This window comes from Pristiophorus japonicus, chromosome 12 (assembly GCF_044704955.1).
Source record: "Pristiophorus japonicus isolate sPriJap1 chromosome 12, sPriJap1.hap1, whole genome shotgun sequence".
Taxonomy (NCBI): Eukaryota; Metazoa; Chordata; class Chondrichthyes; family Pristiophoridae; genus Pristiophorus; species Pristiophorus japonicus.
The window spans coordinates 83871225-83881978 of record NC_091988.1 but is presented as its reverse complement, the minus strand read 5'-3'; the positions used below and the strand labels follow the sequence as shown (position 1 = coordinate 83881978).

Here is a 10754-nt window from a genome sequence, read left to right as displayed (position 1 = left end):
GCTTGCCATTTCTGGGCTATCAGTTGTGTTTTCCAGGCTGCTAGCTCTCCTGTTCCACCTTCCTCTCCTTTCTAATCCTTTGGGCTTGGCTAAGACTTGTAGGTTGGTGGATCCAGGTGAGTGACAGGTGAGTGAGGCAAGAGATACCTTTGGTGATATAAAGGCAAAATACTGCAGATGCTAGAAATCTGAAATAAAAACAGAAAATGCTGGAAATACTCAGCAGGTTAGGCAGCATTCAGGAGAGAGAAACAGAGTTGACAAAGTCTGATGAAGGGTCATCGACCTGAAACGTTAACTTTATATCTCTTTTCACAAATGCTGCCTTACCTGCTGAGTATTTCCAGCATTTCCTGTTTTTTACACCTTTGGTGCTACCTGACTACAAGAGCCTCGGAGCTAGCTAGCTGCTTCCCTGACTTCATCCTCCTCTTCACAACATCAAAATAAAGGGATTCCCATTGAGAAAAGTCCTGACTCAACCCCCAGGATAATAGGAAGATGACTCGGCTGACAAAGCAACACCAACCTTTAGTATCAAAACACCCAATGGCCTCCACAATATGGTATCTGCCTCAGAGATATCTTGCAGCTGCTCTTACTGCCACTGGTATAAGATTTGGCAGGTTTGGGGGGAAATTGGAGTGGAATGTGGTGAAGGAGTTAGCCACGTCTCCCTAACCCTATTTAAATGTAGCAGGCTTCTGGGGGGGGGGCATGTTTGGGAATTAAGGGATTATGAGGAGCGGGCAGGGAAGTGGCGTTGAGGCCAGGATCTGATCAGCCATGATCTTAATGAATGGCAGAGCAGGCTCGAGGGGCCAAATGGCCTACTCCTGCTGCTATTTCTTATCTATGTAAAACACTGTTTTTACTCTGTTTACCACCCACAAACGGGCTCTAATTCAGATTAAAGGTCAGAGCAGAATGCCTTAACAAAAATAGTGGTGGAAGCAGAATACCTAATCGCATTTAAAAGAGAAGTGGATAATTGTTTTAAAAAGAAAAAGAAAATGAATCGGATTAGGGGATAGGGCAGAGGAATGGGTCTAAGTGCATGGCTTGTTCAACGAGCTGGCACAGACCCGATGGGCTAAATGGCCCTAATGTGCCTTCATTATTGTTTATGGTAAACGATTCCATGAATTTGTTCCATGTCAGAAAACCCTGCACAAGGAAATCAATATGACGCCACACATAAGGAATTAAAAATAAAAGTTATTCAGATCCACTCATCATGCATATTTTATTTACGACTGGTTATTCAAGATGAAAGGCTTTGTTTTGATTGCCCAGCAAAACATTTCCATGGAAACAAATGAGGCAGAAAATGCTCTGATATTATACAAGAGGCCATCGCTACTCTAATCAATGTCATCACTCTGTACGATACATGCTCTGAAGGATCTGATACTGGCACACGTATAGATTATGTTGGGTGCCAGATCTTGGCTGGACATGAGATCACACTGTTCCTATGACAACTGTGTCTGTCAGAAAGTTCAAACAAAATGAACATCGGCTCTTCTGTCACCATTTCAGTCTTGTCTTGCTCCCAAGTAGTGACTGCTCTGCTGCTTCAGCCATACAACCTGCACGCGCAAGATTTGTTTTTATGGACGTGCTACCCCACACTGTACCAGATGTGATAAAACCGTCAGCTTCGATTTAACGTGTTGTACACAGCAGAATACAATTACTGAAGCAATTAATAAGATGGACACTTGATGCCTCTTCCTTTCTATGTGCTGAATTCACAAAGACAAAATAATACCAGGAACACTTTTTGCATGAATAAAAAATTAATCCAAATGGTTTTATTTCTTGTGCTGATACATTCTTTGACAATAACACATCATTTATCCCAATTAATGAGTGACCATAAAAAAAGAAATCATATGTTTGGCTGAAAGTATATTCCACGATATTGGCACATAAGCAGCAAGATTAATGTCAATACTTGTTACAAACAAACTGTAGAAAATGAACATGCTTTCATAGTCCTTTATCACACAGCTCCATAGGGGGCATAACAAGACATGAACTGTTGACTAAACAGGGAATTCCAAGACCAATTAATAAGTGTGATTGCATTCAGGAAGCAACAGTGAAACAGAAGCAACAAAGATGCACCACGCAAAACTTCACAAACTATATAGATGGGATTTTATTTTCTCTTCGTCAAAAACTGCAGTCTGGAAGTACACTCAAAGACTTAATAGGCCCTGTGAGACCTCAGTTGTTCATTGCAGTTTGCCCACATGGGAAGATACATTGGTCTCAGCTCTGACTGATGCGCCGGGTCACGCACATAACAATACGACAGTGGCTTGCAAGTCCGATAAATCCAATAGTTGTTTCAGGGAATCGTTTCTCAAGGAGCTTATCAAACACTTGGGTCTTCTGTGTTCAATCTCTGAGGTAAAGCCTGGCTTACAGACTCCTCCACTGATAGGCAGTAGGGCGCGTGGAGGCCTGCACCAGATGAATGACCAGACGCCTGAAGAACCTGGCCGCCCCATTCTCTTCAGGAGGCAGCAAATTAAATTACAAGATCATTGTAGCTTACGTATTTCTTTTTGGCTGCTGGGCCTGTAAGAAAGCAGCAAGATCAAAGTTAGAGCTGCGAAAGTCATGCCGATTAATCACTGTTCTTACACCAATAATAGTGCCACTGATTAATTACTTCAAAGGGCTTTTTGAAGTGACACAAATTAAGAAATCTCAGCACCAGTGAACAAGTGAACTCTCTCTCCACAAGAAACCCATGTTCCTCACTCAAAGTACTTCACATGAATTGCATGGTAAAAAGGAATCTGGGATTTCAAGGCCAGAAATCTTAATTAAGTCATTATGCAAATACTTACTGCAATGAGCTCTTCGTTAGTCGTTGGTGTGAAAATGTTCTGAGGTTTGCAACTTAATTCAACTGTTGGACTTTCAAATTAATTCTAGGCTTTTGGATAAACAACACGCAGAGAAAGATTTCCTCTGCGCACTGAATGCAGGGAAATCAGAAACACATCCAAAATTTCACTAATGCACAGAGGGAACTTCCTCCCACAATCCAATAACTACTCAATCCACTGTAGAGATATGCCCAATACATTCAACATGACTCCTCCTTCTTCAATCCATGAGCTCATCTTGCCAAATCGAGGCATATTTATAGAAAATAAGTTCAGGTAAAATGGTTACATCTTCAGACTTTCCTTACACAATGACGGTGCCTAAATGGTGGTGATGAATTGATTATATTCAGAAAAAAAATCAATAGGATTAATGAGGTTTGAAAATATCATCAATAATTATTATATCTGACATTTTTGTTTGTCTTTCTAAAGTTCTTCCCTCCTCTCCTGAAGGGACTACCTCATGCTCAGGGTGGTTTTCTGAGTACTGGTCACCCTTTTATTACTTTGCCCAAGTATCCAATCGCCTGTGTGAGCACAGACAATGCATTTTGGTAGGATATTCAATCGTGGAGCATGTCAGAGCCAAAGCCGGTGCTGTCCTGATCGCAGTCTCGACATCCGACTAGACCCTGATCTGTTCTTTCAATCCCATAGAGTCTTCGTCCCAAAGACGGCTTACTTCCACCTCTCGAACATCGGCAACTGTGGAATTCCCTGCCTAAACCCCTCCATCTGTCCACCTCCCTCTATCCCTTTAAAACCCACCTCTCCCCCTCGGAAACTCTCCTCCTTTGGCTTGGTGCCAATTCTTTCCTGCTATTTCTACGAAGCGCCTCAGGATGTTCTTGTACGTTAAAGGCACCATACAGGTAAGTGGCAGCATGGGCCAGCCCACACTGATGTGTGCGCGCATTAGGTCCCTGCAGCAGACAGGTCTCCAGTCGTCTTGATTAACCCTTGCCAGTGGACCAAGACCTAGCTCTGTCAAGCCTGTGTGGTGGCTGGTGTGCAACAGCCACCACACATTAAAAAAGTCCACGCACAGGCATCTTCCACCCTTCAATATGTAGTTCGTGACCTGGAATATCAGGTCCTTCATTGATACAGCTGTGAACTCATCCCTTTTTGGTGTGAAAGCAAGTCGTCCTCGATTCAAGGGACCATCTAAGAAGACAGGTAAGTGGCACTTGTCATAAGAACATATGAAATAGGAGCAGGATAAGGCCACCTGGACCCTCGAGCCTGCTCTGCCCTTTCATAAGATCATTGCTGATTTGATCATGGACTCAGCTCCATTTCCCTAACCGCTCCCCTTTATTCCCTTATCGCTCAAAAATCTGTCTATCTCTGCCTTAAATATATTCAATGACCCAGCCTCCACAGCTCTCTGGGGCAGAGAATTCCACAGATTTACAACCCTCTGAGAGAAGAAATTCCTCCTCATCTCAGTATTAAAGGGGCGGCCCCTTATTCTGAGACTATGTCCCCTAGTTTTAGTTTCCCCTATGAGTGGAAATATCCTCTCTGTATCCACCTTGTTGAGCCCCCTCATTATCTTATATGTTTCGATAAGATCACCTTTCATTCTTCTAAACTCCAATGAGTATAGGCTCAACCTACTCAACCTATCTTCATAATTCAACACCCTCATCTCCGGAATCAATCTAGTGAACCATCTCTGAACAGACTCCAATACAAATCCTTCTTTAAATACAGAGACCAAATCTCAACGCAGTACTCTCGGTGTCGCTTCACCAATACCCTGTACAGTTGTAGCAGGACTTCTCTGCTTTTATACTCTATCCCCCTGGCAATAAAGGCCAACATTCCATTTGCTTTCCTGATTACTTGCTGTACCTGCATACTCACTTTTTATATTTCATGCACAAGGAACCCCAGATCCCTCTGTACTGCAGCACTTTGCAATTTTTCTCCATTTAAATAATAATTTGCTTTTCTATTTTTTCTTCCAAATTGGATAACCTCATATTTTCCCACATTATACTCCATCTGCCAAATTTTTGCCCACTCAATTAGCCTGTCTATATCCCTTTGCAGATTTTTTGTGTCTTCCTCACAATTTGCTTTCCCACCCATCTTTGTATCATCAGCAAACTTGGCTACATTACACTCAGTCGCGTCATCTAAGTTATTAATATAGATTGTAAATCGCTGCGACCCCAGCACCAATCGCTGTGGCACCCCACTAGTTACTGTTTGCCAACTGGAAAATGACCCATTTATCCCAACTCTCTGTTTTCTTTTAGTTAGCCAATCCTCTATCCATGTTAATATATTACCTCCAACCCCGTGAACTTTTATCTTGTGCAGTAACCTTTTATGTGGCACCTTATTGAATTCTGGAACTCCAAATATACCACATCCAGTGGTTTCCCCCTTTACATCCTGCTCGTTATATCCTCAAAGAACTCCAGCAAATTTATCAAACATGATTTTCCTTTCATAAAACCACGCTAACTCTGCTTCATTGAATCATGCTTTTCCAAATGTCCTGCTACTGCAGCATTTTCCTAACGATAGATGTTCAGCTAACTGGTATATAGTTTCCTGCTTTTTTCTGCCTCCTTTTTTAAATGGGGTCATTGCATTTGCAGTTTTCCAATCCACTGGGACCGCCCCAGAATCCAGGGAATTTTGGTAGATTACAACCAATGCATCCACTATCTCTGCAGCCACTTCTCTTAAGACCCAAGGATGTAAGCCAGGTTCCGGGGACTTGTCCACTTTTAGCCCCATTATTTTACTGAGTACTATTTCTTTAGCGATAGTGATTGTATTAAATTCCTCCCTCCCTATATCCCCTTTATTATCTATTATTGGGATGTTTTTAGTGTCTTCTACCATGAAGACCAATGCAAAATATTTGTTCAACGTCTCTGTCATCTCCCTGTTCTCCATTAATATTATTATTATCACCCCCGCTCACACATGCACTTTACAACAGGAGTCAATGGAGAGCGATCAGGGGCAGGAATATTTCACTGATTCAGTTCCTTTAAGCAAACTTGTGACATTTCTACCAGTGCACACATGGGTGGCAAAATAGCCACCTCAATAGGTTATGACCCTTATCCAGCTGGAAGCAGAGGAGTGGTATGTGCATAGAAAGCAGATGCTGTAATGCACGCTTTGAATAAATATATATTTAATTCCAGAACATATGCTATGTACATCCAGTATTCTTTGCTTCACATTGTCTTCAGTGCTGAATACTGTACTGTCATGCCCCCAGCATGAACAATTCGCAAGATCGGCAGTTCCCTTTGAAAAAAAACTGTTCATCAATGTCACTTTTCCTGGTTAGCACAAATAAAAAAAATATTGCCTGTTAATTAGTTTCCACATTACAATCTTAGTGCAGCTCCAGGCAGAAGGGACCAGTCTACGGCCCAATGGGACAACAGATAGATCCTCAGTGAATACTTATTTAGGGCTGGAATTAAGTCCAGTGTTGCACCAAGAATATATTGAATGAATTTAATGGAATGCCCTGACTGGGTTTCAGGAACTATTAAGGTGCGTTCCAGTTTATTGTAGAGCTGGTGTTCGAGATAGTATTTTGTTTTACTTCTGTGGAACTCCTCCACCTTCCCATTCTGCTATAATCTACAGGCTTTAATAATCTAAGCTTGGCAGCACCTAATCACAACTTCCTGATTTACCTGAGTCTTTCCCGTAGCCAACGGTGTGCCGTATGAACTGGCGCTTCAGCTAGGTTCCCAAATGAGTTAATTCACCACCCACATTTTTTGCTCTATTATAACAAAGACTAGCAGTGCTAAAAGATTTGAATATTTTCCACTTCTCCCCTACATGCTCTCGAAAGTGTTGCACAGATTCATGAGCCCATTCTCAGCATCCTCTCATGAATAAAACTCACAAGCACCACAGGCACACACAAATTATTTTCCACGCATGAAAGGACAGACAGAAAGTACAGGCACTTCATGTGCAGATCAATTTATTCTGTGGCTTGCCTTTCAAATAGCTCAGGACACAATGCCAGTGCTGGTGCATGAACTGTGAAGACACTGTCAGTGCCACACAATTATATTTTACATATCCCAATTCTAAAATACTATTTATTGGTCTTTTTACCTTCTTTCAAATGGCTTCAAATGGAGTTTTCTGAATGGCTATATAAATTGCAATTTCACTGTCTGGGTATTTATTCTATAGGCTTGAGATACTTTTCTAGGATAAGCTACTTTACACACACCATCTTTCCTGCATTCTAACTGTGTTGCAATTAAAACTCCTCAGAGTGTCTGCGATTCTAACCCAGGACCTTAATACAGTGGAACTTTTTAATTCCTCGTCTTCCCTTTGCCCTATGATCTACAGGCTTTTCCTACATCACAGTACTTCAAAAGTACTTCATAGGCTGTAAGATGCTTTGGGGCGTCCTGAGGTCGTGAAAGGCGCTATATAAATGCAAGTCTATTCTTTCTTCTTTTAATATAAAAACTTGGCGGCAGCTAATCACTTCTCCTGATTTAACGGACCCTCTCTCCTCCATGGTGTAATTGGCCCTGCATCTGGGTTCCTCAATAATAAAACATGAAACGCAATGGAAATGAAAATTGGGCAGTTTTTATAGCGGACGTCCGATCTGCAGTGACAGATTTACACCCGAGAAGCAAGTTATAAATCTACCCCATTGTGTTGTACTGGCAGGTGTAGCTATGGTTTCTTACTATTAACATCTTGCAAGTAAAGACTAAAATATCGCCTCTCTATAGATTTCTCCCACGAGGGCTTGGCTGTGTAGCATCAGATGTTGAATTTAGCAGGTGTATTTCAATGTTCCAAATCCCTTGTGATTGTTTTACAACTGCCTATACAAGAACATCTTATGCCCCACATTTCACAGCTGGAACTGTACCTAAATCAGCAAGACAGCTGCAGACACCAGATTTTATTCCCCTCCAGCTTCACTTCATAACCTTCGACAAGCAGATAGTTGACCAATCTCCGTGACCTCAGGGGAAACCCAAAACCCAAGACAGCAATAACCTCACCAAAGTCAGCTGCCAATCTTTTATCCAGAAAGAGAATTGTAAAGGAAGCTTGGCTAATTTGAAGCTTTTTAAAACCAGATTTATACCACGTGTGTTCCGAAAACTGATTGTTTATTAGCTTTGGCTAAGTGATTGCACTCTTGCCTCTGAATCCGAAGGTGGTGGGTTCGAGCCCCACTCCTAAGACTTGAGCACATAATCTAGGCCGACACTTCAGTGCAGTGCTGGGGGACGCTGCACTGTCTTTCAGATGAGACAGTAAAGCAAGACCCCATCTGCCCTCACAGGTGGATGTAAAATATCTGATGGGACTATCTGAAGAAGAGCTAAAGAGTTCTGTTGGTGTCCTGGTCAATATTTATCTCTCAATCAACACCATCACAAATTGATTAACTGGTCATTTATCTTGTTGCTGCTCATTAAAATACATCTAGCCAACTTCTAAGGTATATTGAAGTGCTGATTATACTTACAGTAGTCTAATTTGAATTAAATCATAATAATAAAACATTTGTATATTGAAGCAGACTCGACAAGCCTTAGTGATTGAAGCTAGCCCAGTTTTCTCTTTCTACTTAGAGGTCTTGTCATTCCTTGTTAGAACAGTTTGAGCAATCTCTGGTAGACTGCCAGAAATTTGGCATATATTTGGACTAAAGATACTGTTGAGAGAAGCAGTTGAAGACTGCCCTGCATCTAACCTGCAGTGTACCTGAGATGGGATTCCTTGATATCAACACAGGGTATAAAAAGTGGGAAAGTGTTCCATACCCTAGCATAGACATCCTTTACACTAGCCACAACCCCTTCATGCCTTAAGACAGAAAATGGCATCAAATAATACCTTTCATACTTATGCCGAATTCAGAATGTTCTGCTACTGAATGTAAAATTTCTCCCATATAACAGGGAGTTGGATTCCCATAGTCCAGTTGTGACTTTGTTGATGACAAATCATTTTTATCTGCCTCACTAAACGGAATGAACGCCATACTCAGGTACTGGTCACTGAAGTCCAGTTGATAACATCTCACTTGACCTCATAGTTAAACTAATCTGCACTATAGGTTATTCACTGCATCTCTACTTATGTTAATTCAGCTCCCTCATATTGTTGACCTCAATCACCCCTTCTGGCCAGTTCACTTGACGTCTCTGCTTTCATTATTTAAGCAAGCACACTGGAAGAAGAAAACCCCTCCTAGAAATTAGCAGGGACAATAAGAAGTTAATCATAATTCTACTTGAGTTTTAAAAGAAGTCCTGATGGTGAGTCTCCTTTCAGGAAGTGGAGAGAAGCATGTTATTTAGTTGCATTTGTTATAGTTACCAGAAAGATCATGAGATTTGTTCTACAAGCATAAACTTGACTCTTTTGAATCTATGATAACAGTTGAAAGCAGGAAGGTCCTTATTCACTGAAGGATGTTGAGAATGATAGATGGACCCAAGAGGATCCCACTGCAAACATGACAAGTTAATTTACCTGGATGAAATTCAATGAGGCACGAGATGAGATACTGAGTTGACAAGAATAAGCAAAATCAAATACTTGTAGCTCATTCATTTTCTTTTACTGTCGATGCTTTTGAGTTCCATTCTTTCATGTCTAATCCTTCCAACCTCTCAGGTACATCAAGAGTACATCATTGAACTAAAAATTGCAGTCGGAGGTTTCCCGTGGGCGGATGCCTCCGACCCAAATTTTTTTTACGCAAATACCTGGTGGTCCCGGAGGAATGAACACGTATTCCAGGAGCGTACAGGCATCCTGGGATCACGTGGGCCTGGACCACCAATCACAATGTAGTATTCTCATTCATAGTAATGGGAATTTTTGAAAATTAAACTTACCTTCATAGACAGGGTTTTTAATATAAAAATAAGTAATAACATTTATTTTTTATATCTATTAAAGCTCTTACACTGGTAAAAGCAGACCTTATGCCTGCTTTTACCAGGCGTAAGAGTTTGAAGGACATTCACTGGGCAAGAATTGGGCAAATAAAATCTCCGCTCGCGAAGGCCCTTCTCCCGGGGATGCGTGCAATTATTTTGACAGATCACGTGCCGTGTTCCGGCGCATGTGTTTCGCGCGCCTAAACCTGGAACTTGCGAGGCCTCTTCGGGTGTGTGTGCACATCATACGCACACAGAGTGGCTGCAATTTCTGGGACATTATTCCCTCCAGTTGTCGTCCTTCTTCTCCTGAAGACACTGAATCTTGCTGGGGTAATTTTCCACAGTTACTACAGGCCTCTGATACCTTGCCCAAGTGGCCACTCTTTGGGTGAGGTTGGACAGTCAATGTCAGTGGCCTATTGACTTTGGAAGGTGTCATGGCTAATCCTGTCTTCAAATAAATTCCTCATCGGCACATTTTCCAACAGGTGTCACTACATGACACTGAGAATGGGAAACCCTGGCTGTGTACCTCCTACCCTAGCCCACAGATGCTGAGGTCTTGTGCCGCAATTTACAGGCTTGTTAATTTTCCTCTCTCTTTCCCATTGTTAAAGTTTTGCCTTTAGCCCTCTTTTTGGTCTGAGGACACGTAACATGCTTCACTGTTCAACTGCTCAGACCAGAACTGGCAGAATTGCCAGAACAATGCTTAACCTCTTCTCCAAAACTCTTTTCTTCCTTCCTTCATTTCTTTTGTGAAAAATAACAAACAATAATAGCAAAAGTGACGAAATGTTAATGATCATTACACTACAATGGGTTCATGGCAATATAATGGCGATTGGGTGCTGAACAGATTTAGTACACTGCACTTTCAACTCTGGGAGGCTTT

General features: G+C 41.7%; 1 protein-coding gene across 1 annotated transcript in view; it reads right to left on the bottom strand.

Annotated features, from left to right (window-relative positions):
- Positions 1–1934: 1934 nt before the first annotated feature.
- Positions 1935–10754, bottom strand: part of LOC139277363 (metabotropic glutamate receptor 7-like) — a 921672-nt gene continuing 912852 nt past the window's right edge. Inside the window, exon 10 of the mRNA XM_070895726.1 lies at positions 1935–2592. Within this exon, the coding sequence (XP_070751827.1) occupies positions 2543–2592 (50 nt within the window). The 3' untranslated portion in view covers positions 1935–2542. The remainder of the gene's footprint in view (positions 2593–10754) is intronic.